The sequence below is a fragment of the Hoplias malabaricus genome, chromosome 5 (genome assembly GCF_029633855.1).
Source record: "Hoplias malabaricus isolate fHopMal1 chromosome 5, fHopMal1.hap1, whole genome shotgun sequence".
NCBI classification, from domain to species: Eukaryota; Metazoa; Chordata; class Actinopteri; order Characiformes; family Erythrinidae; genus Hoplias; species Hoplias malabaricus.
Genome location: NC_089804.1, coordinates 17414877 through 17442053, shown reverse-complemented (window position 1 = coordinate 17442053; position 27177 = coordinate 17414877). Strand labels below are relative to the sequence as shown.

Genomic DNA, 27177 nt, shown 5'->3' with positions numbered 1-27177 from the left:
TGGTTGCTGGACGAGGAAGAGGGTGGTAGCGCTTAACCAAGGTGATGAGGTAAGACATGAAACCCACACAGGAGACATTAGCATGTAAACCATGAATACTGAAGTGGTCAGACCAAGTGTGAAACAAACCATGATGAAACACAGAGGGACTTTTGTGAGAGAGAGATTGTCAACATTACAGTCAACAAGTTTCCTGTTCTGTTTTAAGGACTAGGAAACTACTGTCTGTGGTAATCAACAGCAGGCTACAGATGCAAGAAATAGAGATTGGGTTAAAAAATGCTGAAGAGCCACATAGTAAAAAGACAGAAGACAGAGAAGAAGAAGAGGGATAACCTGTTTCCAGTAACCTGGATGAGAAGCAGAAGGCTACCGTTACTCACCAGTATGTCCACGCTCTCCCGGCGACTAAGGGAACCATGTTCAATCTTATCATTGGTGGGGGCGAGGATGTAGGGGCTGCCCCCACCTGTGTTCTTCATATTGGGCAGACTGAGGGAGCGCAAGTCTTTGACTCCCTGCTCCACCTTCAGCTCATCACCAGGACGAGCTAGACACAGGAAAAAAAGCAAAAAATCAATAGTCTTTCCAGCCTGCTCAACAAAAGCGAATAGGCAGATATATAAGTCAATAAACAGTAAGTGCTGACAGAATTTCTGAATTACTTTTAAAAATCCTGTTATCTAATGTAGTACATGAATGCAGTACATGAATATTTACCATTACTGGGGTAAAATCAACGACCCCTAACTTTGTCCAGCAAAATGATGCACTAGGTACCAGTAACGTATTGTCCACTGAATTAAAGCAGACAACATATTTAACAGAAAATAATCATATATTGAAAAATATACATGTTCTTAAAACAAAGTAACCTTATTTAAAGGTAATTGTTACTATATTCAGGGGAGGAAGTAAAAAAAGAATAAAATATTGAAAAAAATACATGGTTTCTGATTTTGCATTGCATAACATACAATGTAGATTTGATTAAGTGCAGATTTGAATACAGTAAATATGGCTTCAAATATCAGACTGAAATACCGGTCAATCACATATATCACATCTAGACATCTGTCTGATGTTACTGTTCATAAAAGCAATATGATTTCCATAATTTCACGCATTACGATTTCTGACACTCTGATAATAATCCAGTGCGGCAAACATCTAAAAGCACATCAGTTATTCAGGCTCAGGCTAAACAGGAAAGTATGCTGTGAGGATCACTATCTGAAATGACCAAACATCTGTCTTGTAATAAACGTCTACTATTAAAACACACACACAAAGACGCCAAAAAGATGCCTTTAAGTACTTACAAAAGTCTAGTTCAGTGATGTTATCATCCATCCTAGCAGTGCATGATAATATCCTTAAAAGCCTCAGTTCGTGTATAGCAACCAGAATCAGGATCAGCAGTGGTGCTACAATAAGCTAAAGGCAATCATTTTAAGTTCCATCTAATTCTCCATTTTCACGTCATGGGTTGTAAATTACGCAAGCAGTGTCAGAATGTGGTAAGCGCTGTGTATGAGTGTGTATGTGTGCGGAGTGTGTGCGCCTGCATGTACATTCTCTGAACAAAGATGTGTCGAGGGCAGGAGGGAACTGCAAGTACAGGCGTGTGGTTATTAGTCATGAAGGAACTGTCCCACAGTTCATAACACAGCATGCCCAATCACCCAGCATGATGTTCCTAATGTAATTTAGACAGCCGTTAATATATGTAGGTCATAATATAATTTATTGCCTGGGCGGAGAATTAAGCTGGAGGAAATTATTTTTTTAACAGGAGATTGTGGCAGGTGTTGATTGTTTGGAGAAGATCAGTGGTTTGAAATGACTGATGGTAGATTTAGACCTGCAAAATGACTCCCACAAGCTGTCGTTAAAGTCATTGTGATGCTTCATTGACCTGTGATAGGGAGAATAAAGCCTCTAACTCAGCACTGTAGAAACTACACTGTGCATTTTTGGAGGGGAGTAGAAAAACAGACCCCCCACCCTTTTTTTTTTCAGAAAGTGCTGTACAAGTGAATTATACTCTGAAACTGTAGGAGCAGAGTCCAGGAACAAAAATACTAAATCATACCTAGTGATGCTTTAAGCTGTATTGGTCGCTGTGATATAAAAGACAGGACTGTGTCTGTGTTTACAGCTACAGATTGGTTAAAGTGGAGTCACACTGCCTTTGCACATTGATTTTAGCCATATCCCAAACACCCATTACATTTTCTCACAATCATTGAAAAACTCAAAAGAACAGAAATTTAAATTCCAGATGGTGTTTTGGTTACAGTTTAAGGTTTTTTGTATTCCTTTGTTACGTTAGTATGTATTTCTCCATTTCAATTTGGAGATAGACTCTTAAAACCACAAATGGTATTACTATGTGAAAAAAAATGTAAATCAAAAGAAGTCAGTAAAATATTACATTTATATTTAAGAATGTCTAAGCTTTAAAATGAGTGATTTTAATTAAAGCATTTACTTAGGTAAAGATGTTTTCCTGAGATCAGTGCTCAGCAATATCCCATCTCTGGTGAAGTCTGTAGACCATTTGAGTTAAAATTTTTACAGTTTGAAATTTATCCCAAACCCAACCCCCTGAAGCTTACCTTTGACTTTAATGTAATGTCCTCCAAAAGGGTAGGCCTCAAAGTGGAGTGAGAGGGGTGTGTTGGACTGATCCAGGAAAAGGTCCACTCTGGATAACTCGATGCCTTTCCGTTCAAAGACTGGTCCCAGCACCTCTCTAGGTTAGAGATGAAAATGATAAGCGAACAGAGTCAGTGTCTAAATCCCAGGAAAATCATAAACAGAGCAAGACAAGATGAAACCAAAAGGTGATAAGTTTCCTCACTGACAGTCTGTAGCTGTGAGTCAGCAGTGGAAATACTATCATTAAATCAGAGACAGTGTCCTTCAGTAAAACTGAACTTACGAGAATTGCTACATATGTAATATTTTCCCGGCTGACTCACCTGAGCGTCTTCTTTTTCACGGCGGGAACTATCTCTGTGTCTATGTCAACGTTCAGGTCAAACTTGAGGGTGAAGCATTCCTTGCTGGGGTCCTGCAGAGGGAGACATTTCCAATGTGAATTTAGGGGGCTCCTGCTTCAGCAAGATATATGGCTCTCACTGTAGCCAAGCTGGAACTCTGTAATTATCTCTCTAAAGACAGATTTGAATCTACCACATCCTCAGCTCGAGTGATGACTCAGAAAAAGATTTCCTGTGCAGTGATAGGGTCTTCAACTGATGACCTAGGAGCAGCAGGAAACCCACATATGTGGCTGCAACTTCCAGAAATAGCTAGTCACAGATATACAAACACATTCATGTTCTCCTATAAACAAATGTCCATGCGAGTTTCCCAAAACAGTTCTGTCATTCGTATGGCAGTTTTCCCAGATCTGGATTAAGCCTGAACCTGAAGTAAGAAAGGATTTTCAATGGTGAATCACCACTGGCACTCGTTTATAGTCAAAGATTGGGTTTCATCCATGTTATGGACACCAGCCCATAATGATTGATGAAGATTCTTTTGTTTTCCACTGAGCTCTTCAGAGGAACTTGATCAAACTATGATTTTAACTTGCAATCTTGTGGTTAGAGGTTCATAGGTTCCTTAGTTTAGATACAAGATTTAAGAACAATGATTTAACTGGTGTAGATTTATCTTGATCTTCCATTTTAAGTGCAATTTACATGTAAACTCTTTATCAATAATCTTTCACTTGAATGTAATAAACTTGCTGGCCTCTACTTTTGATTAAATCACCATGCACCAATGGAAAGGGGATTTCAAACATAACTGATTAGGTCATTGTTCACCTCTTCCTCCCAGCACTCCCACTTATGATAATGCAAAATTCAGGTCACCTCTCTAATTTGCAGTGGTAGATTTCAAGAGGGAAATAACTAATAATGTCTGATTCATACTTTGGCTCAGCCTTTAAACCATGAGCACATCTCATCAAAAAAACTTTCTTTGATAAACCATCCAGTAAAATCTTTCTTCAGAGCAAAAGTGATTACTCTATGGAAAGAGTAATCACTTTTATCTACAAGTGGCATGTCTTAGGATGTCTTATGTGGCCTGCTAGAAACTTGTCGTAAGACGACCCCCCATCCAAAGAGAGAACAAACCAATCTCAGAATACAGAATTATTATTAATTTGTTTTAATAACAAACTAAAGGGTAAAGTTAGCAATGTATACCAATGTTCTATGGCCATTTGTCTTTTTCGGAAACTTAATTCTAGGTGAGAAACTTTAGTACCCAGAAATCACAGTAAGTGGACTCACATCAGTGTAACGCCTCCGGTCCTTCCTCCTTAGCTTCATCCCTCCTGTTTTACGCTCCCTAATAAAGTAGAACACACACTTTACGGGGGAAGGATAGATTTTCTTTCAAATTTCCTCCTGTCTCACAAACGTGATGTGTACTTTATCTGATGTAAACCCAGACAAAATCAAGACTGCTGCTAGTGTTTATCTGTGATGTACTTTACAGCAGGTCATACAGTGTAGGTTTTCTTAAGTGTGAGAGTGACTATGAGGAAAATAATTGAGCATAACCTTCTAGAACTTAGCAACTTTAGCTTTTAACTTCTATATCATGACTGATGGAGAAATGACAGATTGGATTTTCTGGTTAACTAGTTTAGCATCTCTTAGAAGTGCTCAGGAGACTGACCCTCGCTCTGTGCCCCCTCCGTCCTCCTCCTCCATATCTGAAGGGGGGCTGGTGCGTGGGGGGCAGGAGCGTGTGGACACATTCCGCGCCAGGATGGAACCTGCAGAAACACACATTGGTTTGTTAGTGTGTGTGTGTGTGTGTGTGTGTGTGTGTCTGTGTTTGAAGATGTAACATCCAGCCAAAGCATATCCCTTAAATCAGAACCACAGAGAGGACATAAACCTTTTACTAAGACAGGCGGCGTTAGTCATCCTCATATTCAGCTGGACTTCACTGAGGCTAATCTAATGAGGACACATTCCTCTCTGCTTACAGACGTGACTCCACTCCACAGCGACGACACACTTCAGTGACAGAGCCTACAGTCAGCTGCTAATTCTCACAGCATGCGCTCATTTTCGACACCATCACATGAACGTAGTCACTCAAAACTGATACTCACTTAAAATCCTACTTAAATGAACTGGAGCCTATATTAAGTCCATTTCAGACGATAGTATAAAAGGAGACATTACTAAAGTAATTATTATGGCCATACAAATTCCTAACAACCCAATATGGTGTAGAAATGGTGATTTATTTAGTAAATTGTATTTAGGTTTTTGATATGCTGCCCACAGGACGCCGCTGGCTGAATATTTTAGGTTGTAGGATTATTCTCAGTCCAGCTGTGACACTGATGGCTTTAAAAACTCTTGCAGCACTGCTGTGTCTGATCCATTCATACCAGCACAACAGGTACATTGCATACTTGCATTCAAGACTGCGAGTGTAACACTTAAGTCAACACCATAGTAAACATGTTCTAATAACTGCACTAAGTACTGCACAAACACTTATACACAGCGTACAGCCAACCTACTTTAACATAACATGAATGTGTGCATTAAAAGGGTAGTATCTCATTCTCTCAAACCTCATTCTTTGCTGTACAAAATAAATAAAAGGAGGAGAAATTTTAGCTCCTTGTACTTACACAGAATCACATGTGACCATATTATACCATACCTCACAGGCTCCAATTTGTTGTTGCCTAATAAGTTGGGTCATTATATCCCATATAAGCATTTCACTTGACACACAGCTAAGTTCAGTGCATAGCTGAGATTCTGGAAGTGTGCATGTCAGTGTGTCTGCTTCTCTTACTTTTAAGTTCTTTCTGTGTCATGACAGAAATGTTTATGTGGATATTTGCAGAAGTATAAACCAGCCTTTACTGCTTCATTTTTATTATGTTAGCAAACAGATGCCTGCATTGGTTATGACTATGCTGAGTGATGGGAGAGGAAGGACCATCTCAGCAAAGCCAACTTTGCTCTCTTGAACTCTCGGCCACAGATGGCAGTGGCATCACCAGAGAGTGAATTTGTGATGAAAACCAATTTTACAATAATAAACAATGAGAATCTGCAACATCTGTTGTACATCTGCTGTGCTTTGTTATTGTATTGTATCATTTTGTATATCCAGTCGGCCATATGTGTGTCTGTGTCTGTCTGTGCTCTTACCTTGTGGCTGCAGGTCAAAGCGAGGGTGCCGGTCAAAGTGCATGTTGTCTGCCTCGTCCAGGTGACAGCGGGAGTCACATGACTCACACAGGTGCAGTGGGCTTTTGCTGTTCAGGTCCTGACAGTCTGGATGATGGCACACCTGAGCACAAACACAGAGGTTTGTTTTTATACAGTGTGAGGACATGGGGTCATACATACAATGTCCTAAGCCTAGCTCCAAAATAGCCTTATTTTAACCTCATTAGATAAAAAGGCACTTAAAATCAGGACCACTTTGTCCCAGTCACCCATTTCCTTAAAAATGGAATGCGGCACTATTTCATATGAATGGTACTTTAACTTTAGTTTAAATACATTAAACGTATATTATAAGAATACAAACAAGACAAATTGAGCCCCATATTTTCATTTGAATGTCTTGCAGGAGAATATGGTGGGCACGGTCTGTATTCATAAATGTGTAGCCAACATTCTCCATACTTTCCTTTGTGTTTTTAATCCTTCTCCTTCCATTCTATTTAGCGTATACACACAGAGACTCTTGCTCTCTCTCTCTCACACACACACAGAGTCCAGTTTATAACATCACAAGTGGCACAGAAGCACACTTGATAGTTGGATACTAAACCCCTCACAACACAGCTTTTCAGCCCCCTCCTGTTTTGATTTTTGAATAAACTGATTGGCTGCGTGCATTGGTGTATTGTGACCAATAACAACTGCCCTTTTAGGCTTTGGATTAATCAGGAAGAATCTATCGCAATCACTATGTAGTGTAATAAATCACCATGTGGGACTTTATTGAAGTATTACAGCCCTATTCCCAGGTCTGGCAGAACTCCCAAACTGACTCAAGCCCAAACCTGGCTCTGCCTCATGAAAATGCACAAGAAATCAACCCAAAAAGGTGTGTCCCTGATACTCTTCCCAGGACCAAGTGTGAACAATGTGATATAAATGAGTCAAAGTCAGTCACGTGGACGACAGCATCATTTAATCCCAGCAGCCACTCAGAGAACCACGAATCACTGTGACTAAAACCTTTTTTTTTTGTTTGTAGTCATGGAAAAAGTTGAACTATTAACCTTTTCGCAATTATTGTCAAGGGTTAAACAAGGGTTATGGTATACTCTTGTTTTCCTGCTAAGGCTGGTGAAATACTTCAAACACAAATTATATTTTGAAGCAAAATTGTCCAAACACATGATGTGGTGTGTGCTGCTTACTAAACAGAACTAAAAAAAACCTTGTGCTATTTGTTCAGAGACCTCCCTCTGAATGTGATTGGTCCACATTGCACTAAGCCTCAAAAAGTGCTGAGAAATCTTTTTAACTATATTTCAAATAATGCTTCATAAACACAAGGCCTTGGCTAACTGTCAAATTAAATCACATTAAAGAGGACATACAGGGGAAAAAATTCAGTGCATATGTCAATTACTTTGGGGATCTAGAGCATCTACCAACACAAACACTGTCCAGAGTCAGGTTTTAGGGGTTGCCTAAGTCAGAAAATGTCTGCTTTTGTTCTGATTCTGACGCCAAGGGTAGAGACTCTCCTGCTTCTTCATTTACACACGTCAGATTCCAAACATGGGGTTAAAGCGTGTGAAATGAACATGACCAGAGTGGAGAAATGAGAGAACAAGGCTAAAATAAGAGACGAGAAATGGGAAAAAAAACAAGCCTACCCATATCCAGAAGTTACATAGTGCAATTTCTGTAGTGCTGGAACCAGAGTAGCAATGACAGAGGCTATATTATCCCTACTGCAGGTCAGTGAAGCATCGCAATGATTTTGAAGCTGTAATTTTAAGGTGAAAACAGGACCAAGTGTCCCTTTAAGAAGGTTCTTCACCAAATCTTTCTAAGTAACCATCCACCACTGCTGTAATAACAGCATTTCTAAGAATGTAGCTGCACTAGATCTTCATCACATGCTAAACAAATCTCCTCCTTGTCTCCTACCTTCCACACCTCTTGCTATTCCCTCTGGAGCTACCGAAGTGTCTATCATGGTTCAGCCATGGTCCAGCGCACCATGACTCAAACTCTAAAACACAGCCCTTCCCCCCCAAAGAACTAATCCCATTCCTCTGTGTCTAGCCAGGTTAAGCCCCCAGGGGGTAATACCCCAGAAGGGGCAGGTTTTAAGGCAGGTCCACAACTGTTCCCCCCAGTGATCAGAACAGCCTTTATGCTTCCAGAATTGTCTTAACCTGGGGGCGCTAATCTCAGAGATGCTCTGTCAACCCCATCTGACGGCTCCCGGAGATTAGACCAGACTTCCCTCCTTCACTCCTACATACTCTTTCTCCTCCTCTCTCATGCCTTATTTTTCTGTTAACACTCTTCCTCTTTAGCATCACTCTCTCCGTTTATTGCTCAGGCTTTGTCTCCTCTCATAATTGTTGGTCTTTCACTTGGTCTCATTTCTTCTCTCTCCCTCTCTCTCATTCTTTTTCTCCCCTTCTCTAGCCTGGATCCCACTTCTGAAGGGCAGCCATGGCTCTAGCAGGCTGAGAAAGATAATGGTCCTCGTTGTTGGAAATAGGCTTTAACCGCTTCTATTTGTCCTCGTTGTTCATGTGGGTTTTCTCAGGGTGCTCCGTTTTTTTCCCACAATCCAAAAACACACATTGGTAGCTGGATTGTCCACCCAAATGTGTCTGAAAGTGTGTGTGAATGAGTGAGTGTGTGTCGCCCTGTGAAGGACTGGTTCCCCCTTCATGGTGTGTTCCCGTCTTGCGCCCTGTGATTCCAGGTAAGCTCCAGACCCACCTCAACCCTGAATTGGATAAGCGGTTATAGATGGTCAATGAATGAATGAATGAATGAATGAATGAATGAATAAATAAATGCTGTGCTATAGCCCACAAATTGTTGTGGTCTTTTTTTTTCTGTTCACAATATTCGCAAGCATTTCGGGATTTTTCACTTTTCAGGTCAGCCTGTCTTTGTTATATATACACCAAAAAAACTCCAGATAATAAACAATGGCCCATGGCAGGAAACAAAAGAAATGTGGATTTGGCCTTTGATTCCCACAACTTCAGAATGATGAACTGGAGCAAAAATATTCCATATTTAGGCAATAGGGAAAAGTTCACAAAGGTAACCTGACCAAAAGGCAAAAGCGTCCACATTCCTACCAAAGTGAAAGAGTCTTGGAAGAACCTTCTGGAGCCAAAATGAAATCTATGTGAAGACTCACTTGTCACTTTTATATACAGTAACATGTCATATAATGCTTATTTGTCACCCTCCAAAAAAACCCATGCATGTCCAAAATTGTAATATCATAGGGAAAAAAAACTTCTTAATATAAAAAATGTAAAAAATATATAATAATAATAATAAAAATATAATGCAGTCAAACAAATTCCACAAAAACGGATATACCTGTTTTTCATGGGACACTGATGATATGCAAATACTATTGCAATATTGCAAATATCTGTATGGTAAAATGTCAGGATTATTTTATTGTCCTTCATGCGGGTTAGCCTTGTGTATCTTGCAAAGTTTGGACACCTATCCTAAAACTGAACAAAACCTGAACAAACACAGACACTGTATGAGTTATCACCATCTCGACGGCACTCCTGCCTGCTGACACAGCAGCCGAGTCTCTAGTTTACTGTCTTCTCCAGAAAAGGAGCGGCTGGCTCACTGGCCTGAGTTCCCTCAGGATTCAGACAGGCAATTAACGGCATTAAAACAAGGAGAGTTAATCACTGGCACGGCTGATTCACCAACACACTCACAACAGACTGAATCAGAGTCAAGGGCTGGTCTAAACTCAATGCCAGATGACACATACACACACACACAGACACACACACACATACATACATATAGGAGAAAGGTGCAGGTCCATATTAAAGTAAGAAGAGAAAATGTCCACTGCTGATAACACAACCCAGATGCTGAGAAATAAGTGGGTAGGGCAAAATACAAACACAGGTACACAGCTGCCCTTCAAAAGTTTGGGTGCACTCTGCATGTTCTAGTCTGTGTTTGTTCATGGTCAGGAAAAATGCACCTTGTTTTCTCTGAAAGCAGATTTTGCCTAAATAAGGTTATTAAGTTATAATTAAGTGCTATTTTTAATATTATAAAATATTTAGTATGTTAGCTAAGTAATATATATGTATATATTTGTCCCCCCCCCCTCTGAATATATTTTAATACTCATTACGCTCAATTACATATGTCACCATACTTTGACAGACAATTTATATAAAGTTTAATGTAGTGTAGCAAGAAGTAAGCCTATCTCACTGGAAGTTGAGTCCAGCATTGAGTAAGATGTCCAACACACTATGTGGTGACTGAGGTTGATTAGCAGAGCTTCAGGCAGGGATCATTGTCAAGGGCAGCTGAGCAAGTGTGTGTGTGTGTGTGTGTGTGTTTTTGAATGTGTATGTACTTGTGTTGCTACCCCTGAGAGAACCAGATGTTCTCACATAAAAAGTTGTGTGCTAGTGCTCATGTTTTCATGTGCTTATTTTCAGTTCAACATTTTGTATAATCTAAAAAATTATGAAGATGGATTTTAGTTTATTGAGCTTAAGGTTAGGCTTAGTTTTATTTGTAGGTCTAGCCTTTCATGGCTACCAGTAGCACAGAAGTTAATGGCAGTCCTCACAAATATAGTAATACTTAATGATGTGTGTGTGGGTGGGTGTGTATGTAGAACAACACACAGGACAAGATCAGAGACAGCTGTAAACACACTGGAGCCACTGAGGCCTCTACCAGGACTTAGCGTGTTCAGAGCCACGTAGCACCTGCTGTTACACCCTCCATTCTTACACATACAAACAAACGGCATGCGCCCACCACACACACACAGGCATATGTACTGGGTTTTTCAGCCTGAGTATCAAATAACCTGACATATCTTTCCAAAAAAGCAACTGTTACTAGAAGACTCACTTTTCACTCAGTGACAAATTTCATCCTTACTGTTCTCCTCATACTCGAAAGGATCAGTGTTCCACTCTAAACAAGTGTATTCCGTAAACAAGGGCCCCCAAATTCCTCTGGTTCATGCACTTTAAATGTCTACAATTCATTGCTATTTGTAACACTGACAAAACAAACAAGCTAAATGCTATCTTTACCTGAAGGTGATGGTTTAGCTTACAGAAGTAATGTTGATTTTTTTTTTTTACCACATGTAATGTTATTATTACTTTTTAATCTGTTTTTGGGGGTGGTGGGGGTGTTCTCAGCCGTATTAATTCCTGTACATAGATAGTCTACAAGCATGCTAGCACCCCCTACTTTGAGACAAATCCCCCCCAAGTCACAAACCAAACAAATTGGAATAGCATTAGGATTTCTTTGCAAACTACTGCTAACACAATGCCACTGGACAGGTCAACATTCTTGGAGAACTTTTTTTTTTGCCACCTAAAAGATTTTCACACTGGCTTGTGATGAGGTGAAAGGGTGAGATGATGTTAGCAGGATGCTAACTGGTGTGACTTAAGCTTTCATTACCTGTTAGCTACATTAGCCTTGTAATGTGTATAAATGCAAGGATACAAAATGGCTTGGTGGAAATGTGGATAAAACTGATTTATTAAGAGAACTGTTGCTTTAAGAAGAGTTGTGAGCGTTTTTCCAGCTTGATCCTGGGGTGTGTTGGGAGTGCAGCTAGTGCTGGTGGCTGTGTGATTCATGTGGACAGGCTCAGTCTGTGTGGTGTTCAGGCTGATTTGAGAGAAGGCAGATGAAAGCTTAGCTCTGGACGCCAACAGTGCCGGATCAAACACAGACTGCAACCTGGGCCGAAAGTCTCTCATCGGCACGAGCTTTCCTGCCAGAGCACACCTCAGCATTATATAACACACTGCTCTTTCCCCCTCACTTTCCCTCTCTCACTTTGCATACTCAGTTCAAAAGTTATTACTTTAGTAGTTGTAGTTGTACTTTAGTTTGTGTTCTTTAGAATGTTTTACACTGTAGAAAAAAACACAAGAAATTGTGTTTTAAATTTAGAACATTATTAAGCTGACCTTGGCATTATTCCAAATTCTCCCTCTCTCACACCCAGCCCAATTTGAACAACACTTCATCTGTGAATGCCACTGTATGCTCAAACATAATATGATTAATATGATTACTATACAACTAATGACTACTACTAATGCCAGCAGCCACAGCACCTGGAACTAACTCAATCAGAGCCAAATAGCACTGGACAGATCCCACAGCCACAAGCCTGTTTACACATACAGGCATAAGGGGGACCAGAAGAGTAAAACACAATAAAAGACAACACTGTTCCACAGGCCTCCACTTCCCTCAAAATGTTGTAGGCTGTTCAAGAAGTGTGCAGTGCCCAAATTGGGCCTGTTTTCTTTGGCTCTGGAACTATGCCACTAGCATAATAAAAGTCTATGGCTCCAAAAATTATCCGATTCTAGGTGACATGGATTTCGAATATTGTTACTATATTACCTAATGTCACATTACTAAACTGACTCATATCTGATTTTTTTCAGGGCTATGTGGACAGATCACATCCTATTTTCCAAATCAGATCTGATATGTATCCAACTTGTGGGCATGCAACATGATTATAAAATATTGGTTCATATTTCATGTGTCTACTCTCGTTTTATTTTTATAGTTGGATATATACTTATGAAAGTAGAACTCCACCAAAGGACCCTGCATATGAGATCAGAAACATATAGCCAACGATGAAATCCTTATCTATGGAAATATCATGTCATATGTAGAACTGAAAGTAGCCCTCAGTGTGCGAGTATTGGTTTTCTGATTTATAAATCAAGACAAAACTGAAAGCATAATCTATCCCAACCAAACCACAGACAGATGACAAAACCAGTATTAATATCTTCGAAATTCAATGTTTCAGTCAGTCTTTAAAGAGAGCATAAGAAAGTTAACATAATACAGCACTGTGCAAAAAATTTTAGGCAACAGAGATTATGAGATTTAAAAATCTATTTATCTGAGCATTAAATGTTTAGTGTTGAGTGCTAAAAACAAACAAACAAACAACAAATAACAACAAACATTAGAATAAAACCAAATAACATTATTCCAGTAAGTGTGATATTCTGTGTGTGAATGTGTTGGTTTAATTTTTCTTAAAAACAAAGTCCAAAAAGTAACTTCAGTATTTGAACATTGGGACCTCAAACCTTTAGTAGGGCACATAATGTATATTCTAAATCCTCTACTAATTGGCTTCTCTGCAATACAGTAATGCACTTGAGTGGCTGTGCAGACAATAGGCCTGTTCTCTATTTCCTTCATGTTTCATACAAAAACAAACTTAAAATCACTGGTGAATCAAACTTTTAAAATACCCTATAATTGTCTACATTAGGACCTCAGCTAATAGCCTGTGACTTAAAAATGAGTGTGAGCCTTAGAGAGTAAGAAAGAGATACAGAGATAGAGACATAAATGATTCACAAACCCTAACGTCATCAACCAATGACTGAGGTGTCTGATGCAAGTGACTCTCGCTCCCAAACACAACACACCCGCACACTTAAGCCCAGATACAGACAGGAACGTACACACAGAGCCGTGAGCTCAAAAGATCTATCAGTCATTAAAAAAAGAAAAACTGATTCATACCCCACTTGCCTTAAACCCAAACAAACAGGAGATGTACACAATTCACAAAGCATATAAACAAAGGCTCTGTAATATGAACCAGTGAATTAGTCAGCCGGTTATAGCACAATAATAGAGTGTAGCCATGTATGCCAGGTTTTCCCTCTCATCAACTGTGTCTCCACCAAGGTTCATCCAAAACTGCTCCAAGCTCTTAGCTCAGTGGAGCAGTCAAGCCAACAAATTCCTTCCATTCATATAGAAGCAAGATGCTAGCTAAATATAAAAAAACGTTACAGAACAGCACAGAATTGGTAGTTAGTATTCTCCTCTACGTATGTTAAAAGCTGTTAAAAAAAGATGTAGTAGCTGACTTCACATGCTAAACTTCACTCTCTGTGTTTGATAGAAAGTTGGCAAGAATTAGCCACTGCTAAATTAGGTTTGTAAAAGCTCCAATGAGGTTTGTTTCGTGAGGTTACTAAGCTATAATTAGCCTTAAAATCTTCACGTAAACTGAAAAAGAGTTTCATTGACTTTAATAAAAGCATGGGCTGGGTGGCACTGTGGCAGGGTATTTTACTTCGAAGACTTTTGTCTGGCCTATAAAAATAATAATAAAAATTTCTTACACAAGACAGGGCTGTTTTCTATTAGCCTTCCTCCCCGTCTTGTTTTCTTTTGCATTGACGCTCATTAACTAGGCCTAAAAACAGAAAGCCCTGTTATGACTCCTCCTGTGAAGTGAGCCGCAGATACACATGGTTTTGAGATTTTGGGTTGGAGAAGTAAACGTATTAGTGGCATTATCCTCTGAAACAGCTTTTTTCTTTTGCTCTGGAGGCTAGACATTAGTTTCTGTAAGGAAACAGACCATTTGACAAGCTATTGGTCAGTGAGGAGGTGAGAACAGAGGCTCGAGGAGATATCAGTTTGAAACGGCTGATCTTTAAACACAGAACAACAACTTTATTAGTTTTTTTATTATTATTTAATCAGTCCTAAGCAAATGATACTAAAAGACAACAACTGGAGGTATCTGAGTTAGGTCTGATAACCAATGGGGCACAGGCCAGTGGATTTTCTGGACAGTTGAGTAATAATGAAGTATTTAACACCCAACTGCCCTAGACCCATATGCCAGAATGAAAATTCTGATATGATTTAAAACAGTCAGCTGGGCTACGAATAAACTTCAAGTCTGTGCTATAACTATTGTCTTTAAGTCACTCAATATTTATTTAATCATTCATTCATACACCTTGAGTAACTGCGTCATCCTGATGAAGATCATGGTGGGTGCTGGAATGATTAATTCCACTACTATTATCTCAACAACAGAACAAATAAATGCACATACTTTTACATTGCTTTTTCTTTGACAGAACTCATAACGAATTTAGTGGCGAATAAATACTTCATGCTTGCATTTTCAAACGACATCATTTTTATTGGTTATTTTTTTGTTAAATAATATGACAATTGCAAATTTTAATAGTGCGCAACAATTAACAAAGTCACAATGTTTGAATATTAAAAAATACAATTATACATTAAACAAATCGCTTTACAATGTATTTGTACACCTAATCTACACTCTTGGCCCTATAGCAGATTATGCATTAAAAAGAAACACCACAACAAAGGGAAATCTGGGTCAATGAAGTAAATCTCTAGTTGATGTCCAGAAATATTTCAGACATAGGAAGTGCAAAAAAAGCCACAAGCTGAGCTTGTGCTGCTGCTGGACCACCCATTTCACAGCAGCCGATGACACAACCCTCAAGGACACCACTCGGTTTTCCCAGAGTTGCATGCTCTACTCAGTATTGGGGAGATGCCTCTGTGTCATTGTGACAGTGAAAATTGAGTCAAGTTTACAAAGCACCTAATCATATACCCCCATGTTAAAAAGGTAACACCGCAAGAAATTGGATGGGAAACAAATTGTATGAACCTTGTTTTGTTTTTTTCTGGTTTGTAGACGATGAGTACGAATAGACTGGTTTACTCATGGTGAGTAAACTGGCTAATCATCAAAAGACAGAAGGTCATCAGGCCTAGAGTAAACAGTAGATAGGCTGTCATCTGCTACCAAATCTGGACTGGTCAACAGCAGCTTGTGGATAGAATTATAGAATTCATATCAGCAAATCCTGGTGACATGTCAGCTGTCAATGGGCCACTGCCATGATTCAAAGATCACAAGGCCAAATGGTCAGTGGCACTGAGGGTAAAATGGTGGATGCTAACATTATAAATAAAACCAGAAATACACCATGTCTGGTTTACCTTGGGTGGCACATTTCCATGCGGCAGAGGTCTGTAGATTTCTCAATTTCCCAGCGTGAACATTCCGTCAGTGTGTTTCAACTTGCAGTACAAGTGCTTCTTCGGAAAGCCAAACATGTGCATACACACCCACCTGAATCTGCCAGCCTGTCACTTTTCAGAACTGTTCCAACATGAAAAGTTCAAAGCCATGAGGGAAAGGGGATATCGTAGATATTAGCACAACCTAAAGAGTCTGATCACCACCATCAACACTCTACTAGAATCCCTGAGCTGTAACGCAACAGAAGCTGAAGTAGCATAACCTGTAAACAAGTCTTAGAATGACAGTTTTACTCAATCTGAGAATCAGTCCAAAACAGACCCATTTCCAGTCACAAAAGCATTTCCATCATTTCCCAATGCTCTTCACGGCCACCATCGACATCTGGACGCACATCAGAGAGCCTATTACACAATGTGAGTTCCGCAGAGAAAGAGAAAGTGCAGAAAAAAGGAACAAACTAGTGAATGAAGTCTGTGAACCAGCAGACTCACCAGCAGCTGCTTCTCGTTCTCTCCCTTTAACTCACACACAAGTGTATCAACCCAAAGCAGCCAAACACACTGAGAGCTGAGAGAGCTGTCTCAGGCTTCTACAGCTCACTGTGACGTAACACTGCTATCCATAGCTGGAAGGGAGGAATAGAGCCAGGACATGCACACACACAGAGAGAGAGAGAGAGAGAGAGAGAGCAAGATAAAACCAGTATTAAAAGGGGGAAGGTGAGAATGCACAAGATAAAAAGAAAACAAAATGAAAGAGGTTAGAGTAAGAAAAAAAAAACATGTAGAAAAGAAAAGATCCAGTAGAGGGTTGCAGGGGGTCCGGAGCCTACCCAGAAACACTGCTGGGCGCATGGCGGGAACACATCCTGGAGGGGGGGGGGCGCCAGTCCTTCACACACAAACACACCTAAGGACACCTTTGAGAATCCAATCCACCTACTAACGATTTTTTTTTTTTTGGACCATGGGAGGAAACCACCATGGCGCATATATATATAAATATATATATATATATAAATATATATATATATATATATATATATATATATATATATATATATATATATATATATATAAGAGAGAAAGAGTACAAAAGGAGGAAAAAGCAGGAAGGAAGGTTAAAGAGGTCGAGAAAGGATTAAACAGCAAAAGGAAATAGAACATAAAAAAAAAGAAGTGAAGGTAGTAGGGAAGGAATAAAGAAGGAGAATAACGAAAGAATTTAAGGAAAACTGTGTATCCCTGATCAGAGCTTCCTAGAGTTTGATTAACAGAAACTTTGATTTGGAAGGAGTCCCATCCACTTCAATGGGTTAAATTAATCTCTGGAAGCAGAGGTCAGGCTGTTATTTAAACTGGGGGTAAATGTAAGGGGGGGGCTGGGTAACACTGGTGGAGTGGGTGCGGAGGACCTTGGGTAGCTGATATAAGAAGCAGATGTGAAATATGCCGACGATGGAGGAAAACACTGAACTGAAGTTTGTCAGAGCAGAAGTAAGTGTCTGTGTGTGTGTGTGTGTGTGATTTCTTAAAACAGTAGCTCACATTGACAGAAGACAGAAAGTGCTCAGAATAAAAAGAACATCACACTCTCAGACAACGAGAATGAGAGAAAGATTATACACTGTGGGACAAAAGTTTGGAAATAATCCCCACATGCACTCTTTAAGACATTTAGAAGTGTCTGCCTAAAGATAAGTTAGCACAAATATTAATTTATATCATCAACAACAAAGAACATGACACTGCTTAAAAAAATGGGAAGAAGACCTTGGCACATGACTTAACTGGTGCTAACAATGTATCCAAAAGTCTGTGGACACTCCTTATTAAAAGATTCAAACTATGTTAATCCAAAACACAAAAGTGGTCATAAATTTAACAGCTTTTCTTTGAGATGGTGAAAATCTTTTTCTTCCCCAGATAAGGATGTACCCAGCATCAACATTTGCATTTTTCTGCGCGCAGTAAAAGATCTTTATCACTTAATCACGTGAAGAAGTCTTTCTGTTCCACTTGTCTGTTTCTCCTTTCCTTGTGAAAATAAACGGACTCAGGCAATGAACATCCAAACAAAACAATCTATCACATCCAGTGTGCGTAGTTTTGATGCAAAAAAAGTCTGTCTTTTCATATTTTTCGTGTCATGTTCACTGTGTAACTTAAAGCTGAAATCCAGAGGTCTGAAAAAATATCTCGGCGGAGGTGTTTTTACCTTTTTATTTTCTTAACTGTAAGCCTGTCACCCAAAATGAATGAATGCTGTTACAAAAGCAAAGGGTGGGAACAGTAAATAGTAGGAAAAAAGCTATTTCTTCTGGGATTGATGTGCTTTTCTGCTTCTATGATGTGAAGCACCTCATGGAACTGGCTTGTAACTCACTCAGTCACATACTCACTCATGCTTAGAAATGCTGATGAAGGAGGGGTGCTTACAGTGCCTTTCAGCAAAGAATCCCTGTTTCCATGTGTCCTGACTTACTGAAAAATGAATAACTTCTGCTTAATCAGAGCAATGAACATGTGATCTATGAATATTTCACAAAATTATATGAGTAATCATTTTATCTCTTTGCCCACACTGTAACTTACAATTGTATAATTAGAAAAAAAAATGGATAAAGTACTGGTGTAGAATTGAAAAGAAGAGAGAGAGAGAGAGAGAGAGAGAGAGAGAGAGAGAGAGAGAATGAGACAGAGGCAATAAAAGCTGAAGCCTACGCTGTTCCAAATCTCCAAAATCCACCTCCAGTCCAGACCTGCTTTCGGGTCAACGTGTTCAAACTGCTTCCACTTACACATCATGACCCATTACATTCCCAAGGAAATTTGCCGGGAGCTTGTGCAGGCCCCTTTTCAAATACGTAAATAAATCCCAACACTTAAGAGTGCAGCAACACAAGCAACATACATTATACACAGTCTACAAACACTAATCCAGCTAAAGCAGCATGCACTGTCCATCAAGACAGAACACACTGACAGAGACAGAGAGTGCGTGCGAAAGTCAGAAAGACAGGGAAAAAGAGTTGGACAGAAAGACCCTGAGACATCGCCGGCTCACCTGTGGCAGACACAGGAACACGTGTGTGCGCGCTCCCCATGAATGCTGTGGGCTGCAGTTCAGGTTATATGAATGCATATGTGCTGCCTATGTTTAGCCCCTTAAGCTGGTGTACATCCAGTCTCTTAGCTGGCTGTGTAGGTGTATGTGAAGCAAAGTATTTAGCTGCCTGATCTGCTCTAGCTGCACAGAGATATGGAAGCTTATCTTGTTGGTGAGGGGCGAGGCTACAGGGAGATTGACGGAGAAGAAGCATGTGTTTGACACCATTACATTAACCCAAACAGCAGGCCACGCCCCCTGCCTTACCTGTCATGCTTCAGCACTAACATACACGCTGATTAAACACTATATAAGTTTAATTCCATGGTGCTTTTGTTTATATTCTCATTCATTACTGAAGTCTTTAAGGGAACTGATTACACGTTCAAAACAAGAGTGTGTGATCTTGTCGGTACAAGTTAACAACGCTTTCAACAAAGGATGAAAAGCAAGCTGCCACTGCCACTGCCACTGTAAACATGACAAAGGATTGACTGCACAGAAAGCAAGAGGAAACTCATTCATTAAAGGGGTAACGTTATTATAACATCACTTCTTGGGTGCATTAGCCCCTTAATTTTGTGATCTAGAGAATCAAACAATCCACAAGCTTTCAAAAATCAACAACTTAAAGGGTTGTTCAAGCTCTGCAGTCCATTGGCATGCTCAAACACAGTCTAATGTGTTTACAAAGCCCCAGACATGGTACTGTATTCTAGGCTTTCTCTCTCTCTCTCTGCTCATGGGAGAGGCATCTGTATTTGTTTTAGACAATGGAGAACTCCAAACGTTAAAAAGAATGAACTGAGATGAGGATATTGCTCTATTCCTGCTCCATAGGTGGGAAATATTGATATTTTTTTGCTGTTTCAAATCACTTAAGGTGGAAAAGTTTCCCCACAGTTGCAGGTGAGCTTTTGAAATCTGAAAGCATAGGATAAAACAAGTTGTTCTTATTTTGTGATGTGTCTTATGAAGATGGCATGGACTTCAGAACTGTTCCACTCCCTTTCTGAGTCCATTAAATCACAACGCTGGACCCACCATCATATGAGATTACAAAGAAGAGAGCTGTGTTTGAAATGGCTCCCTATTCGCTGTTCCCTACGTTACTCAGTATATAGTGCACTGTAACATGTAACTGAATTCTGGAGGTTAATGAATGCTTTTGGACACCTAACACATGTTTTTACTAAACAATGCAGTGCATTAAGCTATCCACTATCTACTAGGGTATTTTTGGACACCAGTGCAAAATGGTAGAACCTCAAAATAGTGCACTATATAATGAATATATAGAGCCATGCAAGTAAATATAACAAAAACAAAACAGAGAAAAAAAAGAACTGAGCAATACTGACTTAGAACCAGAGTTTCTGCTCCTCGCACCTGCATGCTTTACCTACAGAATAAAGAGAGGCTCATTTTCTTTTAAAGGAACAGATGCTAAAACAGGTCGTTCTGAACAGGGCTGTATATACGGCAGGCAAATGAGCTGTGGTTTTTTGACCAAAGAATGTTACAAATGTTTCATTAAGAACCAGAACTGTGTTCATTTGTGGGAAAAGTGGTAGAATTTATGTCCTTGTCTCATATTTTCTTTGCCCATCATTTTTTTCCCCTGGTGGCTTTATAGGTTTTGTACTCAAAACAGCTATAATTCATCTGCACTACTGGTTTCTAACCCCTCTTCATTCCTTCGAACTAAACCAGCTGTTGTTACTGTTCCTTGTCTCATAATTTATGAATATGTAAATATCCATTGTTCAGAGTGGCTGCTGAACTAGGCTGAAACACTCTGTATAACTGTTGTATAAATAACAAATATGATGATTAACAACACCTACAAATATAGTTGGCTGAGCTATATATTTAAAGCTAAATAGTTAACACACATTTATGACCACCATAAAAAAAATAACAATCTGGTATTAATATGTCATTGATTTCTTTGTTGTTATTCTGTAACACTTCAGCTAGATCTGCGTAACAGTGGGTGCAGAGTCCACCTGCAATCTACAGGAACGCATCCCAGAATATTACCAGCTCTGTCCACAAATGGTCCGTTCACTCAGACATTACCCAAACAGGTGCCAGGATAACGTCCAGGTAAAGTCCAGTACAATTGTTATGAACAGTTGGGTTTGTACCTAGGTTAGAACATAGCATATACTGCAAAATATTAGTGTGTAGTATGCAGTTGGTTAATTAACTTATTCACAGACCTAATATGTTAGTCTTGAACTAAACAGATGGATGGCCTTTTTCAAAAACAAGCCTTTAAAGCATCAGTTCTCGCTGTGCTAGCAAAAAGGCCAGCAGACCAGAGCTGTTTTAGACCCCAGATGTATGTTACTACTAGACTAAAACCATTCTGATTTGTCTTATGTAATAAGCCATGCTGTGCTTGCTAAAACTGTCTACAATTTCCTTCCTAAGAAAGAAGAAATATGACTGAGGTGGGGTGGGACCCCTAGTGTCGCCCCTGAAACTCCTACTGCCTTCTCTAATTAAAGGGGCCTATACTTAAAGAAGAGGTCAGCAGCTTTGACATTACCCCCATAGGATTTGGGCCTTAAGGCAAAGCTATTTTGGAGGCAGCTACAAGGGAAAGGGGCTCCTTTGAGGTTGACCTTGGCATTAACCCTCTGACTTCACTGCAGCATGGCTGCTCTTGGAGAAAGATTTTGCCCTAAGGAGCAGGATTAAGAGTGGCCTGAGGTAAAGGGTCTAATGCCTGTTTCCATCAGTGTCAAATGCTACTAAGAATACAGGAATATCCATGATTTGTAGATACCTGCTCCACAAATGATCAGGAACATCTGAAACAGGATCTAAGCTTTGCAGTAGTAGTTAGAACACTGGAATGGTGCTCTATCACTTTAGAGCACCCACAATTGGTGACCATACTTGGCATTGGGCGTGAGCATCCAAGACTTGGCTTTCTAATGTACCCATTAAAAAAAGGTCATCTTCAAGGGTTCTTAAGTAAAGCCAATGGCATAATTTAGAACCATGATTTCTGTACTGAACGTCTTCACACATTTGCATAGTGAAATGGCTTTTGCATAGTGGTTCTTCAGATTAAAGAGAAGGTATTGCACCAAAAAGGGTTCTATTGTTACAATTTCCAGCTTGTTACATAGAAGGGCACTTTTTTGCAGACATATAGAACCATACTATCATGATGAAGCATTTCACCATTTATAATGGTTCTGTACAGAACTCAAAGTGCTACACTGAACCATTAACTTCACTAAAGAACAGAAGTCACTTTCATTTAGTACAATATTTCTGTATAGAACTCAGAACCATATACAACACATTCTCCATCCATTTGCAGAACCTGTTTACCATTCAAATGGTTCAACACAACATTTAATAAACAACATTAAACGGTAAGATTTGGCATTTTGTCTCCTTCTACATTTGTACTGGGTAACTCAGTTCTACAACACTCTCCTGAAATCAAGGGGGGGGGGGTCGAGGGAGTGGGAACTGGTTTCCTACCCTCCTCCTAAAGTTCCATAGTGCAGTTTCTGCCATGCTGAGCTTGAAGTAGCCACGACACATGCTTCGACATATTCTTCCTATTACTCTTCCTATTAAAAGTCACTGGAGCATCAAAATCATCCTGAAGCTGTAATTATTAGGTCAAAATTCTACCTAGGGTTTCTTTAAAGAAGCTGAATTATTTAATTAGAGCGTATTAGGTATGTTTTGTCAAACCTTGTACGTCTAATCAGAAAACATCAGAAAATAACACAGATTGTTGTATTTATGTAGAATTTATGTCGAATGTTGAACTGAGATTTTCACAACGATATTTCCTTGTCCCACCCTTGATCTTTATTTTTTTGAGTGGGATAACATCGAAAAAACATTCCTACGCTCCACTGAAAGAGCAAACATGTCTTCTAATGTTGTCTGTGGCCCACCGTCTCCAAATCATGTTCATGCATGCCAGTTTCCTGGTCCACGGCTGCTTATTCCTTGAAACCAAGTGTGTGGGACCCCTATCTCCTCGTTCCAGAGAGGGTCTGGAAATCCCCTTTATTTTCCCTCGGATCTAGCTGTTGAATGACATGCAGACGCCTTTGAGCTGTAGCCTATGGCGTAGCCTGACGCGCATCTCTTCAGAAATTAATTACGTGTCGCACCAACACAGACCGGGCCAATTGTGATTGGTCAGATGTCGATGGACATAATGTTGAACTAAAGAAGTTCAGAAACAAACTCCTCTTCTGCATACTATAGAGACCGCAGACAGCAGCAAATCATGGCGACAGATTTCCTCAGAAATGGTGTGGGCGTTAGGGAAGAATAAAATGTTGAACAAAGGAAAAATACGGACGTCTTCGGGGAAAAATGCCCAAATTAAACTGTGCCCTGCCACTGGTTTCAGTGAAATCATGACCGTGTGTCAAAATGACTCAACTGGTTGTTGATAAACTCAAGCACAAGTCAAAAGGAAACAAAGTTGTGTGTTTGAGTGGGAGGACTGGCCTTCAGCTAACTCTGAGATTAGCTTGTATATATATTAGCTATACACAAATGGTGACTGTAAACACACAGAAGTCAGCCCAAATTTACATTATAGCAATATCTTACCACCATTTCTAAGTTCTCAGATCAGGTCATAAATAAAGGGCAAATATTCTACCCATTTTCCACATGCCAATAAGGTTCTAAGTCCTAATGAAATCCTAATCCTGAAATTAATGTGCAAATAAACTGAACAAGTGAGCTTTCCATAATATGTCCATTTTAAAGAGTTATCGCATTATTATCCAATGGAGAGGCAGCCAAACAAAGAAACTTATTTGTCATGTATTTATTTAGGTTTTAAAAGATGTAAGCAAAACAATGTCTTCATAAATGTTGTAACATTTTGTAGAACTGAAACCAAAGAGCCAAAGAGATTCACACAGCTTTATTTGATTGAGCTGTTTCCAGGAAGGGTCAAGTGCTCTTTTCCTTTCTTATTCAGACGTGCTGTCTGTTCACAGCTGAGAGGATGGTGACCTATGTTTAGGGTTACTAAACCTTACTTAAAATATTACAAATTAACAAGAAAAAGACAGGTAGACAGGCAGAAACCAACAGAGATTCAGAAACAACAGATAAGGAGTGTGAGAGAGCAATATTTGGTATCCTGCATATCAGACATCTTCTCCCAGGCTATGGTTCTGGGAATACTTTCTAAAACAAGAAAGGTAGTCTTGTCAGAACATATTTTTATGATATGTATGGAGACGTCCTACTCTATTTTTTGCTCTCACACACGATAAAATCATTTCAGTGGAAAAGTATTCATGGAATCGGCTCTAAACTTAAGGTATTGTTTTGTTTTACTAGAGCATGAGAAACACAGAGAGGCACAGGGTCTAGGGTTGTGCCATGTTGTATTTTTCGCAATAATATCATCCTAATATTTAAAATTATATATAAAAAAAAATCAATATTGTGATAATCATAATATTCTTGCTTGTTTACGTAATGACTCCGCACAGCAACTATTCCATGTTTATTTGGTTATTTAATGTGAAGATTTAAGGTTAATTTTTGCATAATTGTTTAAATGCAAACAAAATCTTCTGTACTTTGGTTGTGTGGTAGATTTATATGCTACATTATTGCTTTATACAAAATCAGAAACTTAGTAAATTACAGTTTCCAAAATAAGCAAATATTTACAGTTTTTTAATGTTTGTTACATTTGTATTAAAATTAGACTTTTAAATTAATATAACCATGTAATATTTTTCAGTGTTTTTTCATATCGCCAAGAATATTGTTATTGCCAAAATACCCTGAAATATCGTGATATTACTTTAGGGCCAGATTGCCCACCCCTAACAGGGACTCTCCAAAAACTCCAATACCGATATTTAAATAAATACAAATGCTCTTTCTTGCCATTCCTCCATTATTACACCAACAGACATACACAAAAACACTAACTGATTTATTTCTTTCACTAAACACTGGAGCCTAAGCCTGGAAAATCTATTTATAAGCCTTCTTCTACCATGAATGAACCACATTTCATCATCATTAGTGCAAAAGCTGACACCAACCACCTCACTTTCCTCCAGCAGGAGCTGTCATAAAGCAAACAAATAGCAGTCTAATGCGAAAGCCACCATCAATGTCAATGCTATGAAGATGATTGATCCCTTAATGTTCCCTGCAGGCCAAATCAAAGGCATTTCTTTCTTCCTTCACGCCCTGGAAAAGCATTAGCCTACTTTTAGGCCATATGCCCAATACCCGGCAGTGCTTGTCCACCAAGAATTCGCACAACCACAATCCCTGCACCGGCAGTAGGATCATCTCTCTCTCCACCATCTTTCACCGCTATGCGCCATTATGCAATGCTGAAGTCATCTGGCCTTCACTCTCCTCTCAAAGCCAATCGTCTGGCCTTTCAGTCTCTCCCTTTAACTTATGAGCCATTCACTTGTCTGCTTAAGCTGGATTTATGCTGCAGCAGGTTATATAATGGCCTGGCAAGCCACTGGAATATGACCATGACATCCAGCGAGGTGCAGGGTCCTCACATCGCAACTGTTCGCCAAGACGACAAAGAAAAACTTCAGACTGAGGTTGTACGTCTGGGCAATCTCTATAAATAATTGCCACAATATATTGTTTAGCACTGTATCTGGGATTAGCATCATATGATAATTATATTTCACAGCAGTACAACATCATGGAACCAAAAATATCTCTGGAAAAAATACCTTTTCTGAAGCAGTAGGAGAAGAAAATATATATATAAAATATTATATATTATAATACAAAAAAAAAAAAAAAAAGACTTGCAGACACATACATACACACATTGAACTATCACTGGATTAGGAACGCCTACCTTGCATCTACACTAATTGTCCATTTTATCAGCTCCATCCAGGAGCACTGTGGAGTTCTACAATTACAGACTGTAGTTCATCTGTTGCTCTGCATACATTTTTAGCATAATTTCACCCTGTACTTCAATGGTCAGGACGCCAAAGAGCAGGTATTATTTGGGTGGTGGACCATTCTTAGTGCAGCAGTAACACTGGTGTGTTGGTGGTGTATTAATGTGCATGTTGTGCTCGTATGAGTGAATCAGACACAGCAGTGCTATTAGAGTTTTTAAACACCGTGTTCACTCACTGTCCAGACTGTTAGACACACCCACTTTGTTAGTCCCCCTTGTAGATGTAAAGTCAGAGACAGTAGCTCACCTGTTGCTGCACAGTTCATGTTGGTTGTCCTCTAGTCTTTAATCAGTGTACACAGGACGCCAACCACAGGACACTTTTGTCTGGACCTTTTTGGTTGGTGGACAACAGTCCAGCAGTGACACCCAGGCGTTTAAAAATCTAGCAGCCCTTTTGTGCCCATATATTGGCAACTGGCAAATTTCACAGCATGGTACATACTCCCACAGTCCAAAAACACACGTTGGAAGGTGGTTTGGCTGCTCAGATGTGTCTGTAGGTGTGTGTGTGAGTGAACGTGTGAGTGTGGCTCCAGACCCACCACGACCCTGAATGGCATAAGCGGTTACAGACAATGAATGAATGAATGGTAAATACTTGGCTCAGCTTGTTTTTGTTTTTTTGTTTTTTTTTTCCACTAAGCAAATCGGGTACCTGGTATGTGGAAGCAGTACTGTTACAAATGAGCCAAGCAGATACTAAACTAGATGTATAAACCATGCAGAGCACTACTTGACCAGAGATAGATTACTTCACCATGAAATGCAGACCTAAAGCACAAAATAGCCATCTCCAATTTACAGCAATCATACCATTTCTTTTTATTAGACTTACAACAGCAGTGTGTAAAATTACAGCATGGTTTTTGAAGAGGTTTGAACACTCCTGAGATTGGTGGGTGATG

The 27177-nt window shown here is 39.5% G+C and overlaps 1 protein-coding gene across 4 annotated transcripts in view; it reads right to left on the bottom strand.

The window, feature by feature from the left end:
* plekhg5b (pleckstrin homology domain containing, family G (with RhoGef domain) member 5b) overlaps positions 1-27177 on the bottom strand; it is an 85217-nt gene that overhangs the window by 28417 nt on the left and 29623 nt on the right. For 2 of the 4 annotated variants that reach the window (XM_066670248.1, XM_066670250.1), the window contains exons 4-9: positions 6219-6360; positions 4708-4807; positions 4317-4374; positions 2988-3079; positions 2622-2758; positions 384-550 (exon numbers count right to left, since the gene is read on the bottom strand). In XM_066670248.1, coding sequence (XP_066526345.1) covers positions 384-550; positions 2622-2758; positions 2988-3079; positions 4317-4374; positions 4708-4807; positions 6219-6360 — 696 coding nt within the window. Of the gene's footprint in view, positions 1-383; positions 551-2621; positions 2759-2987; positions 3080-4316; positions 4375-4707; positions 4808-6218; positions 6361-16661; positions 16707-19236; positions 19341-27177 lie in introns of those variants that run through there. The other 2 variants (XM_066670251.1, XM_066670252.1) reach the window with 2 other exon arrangements.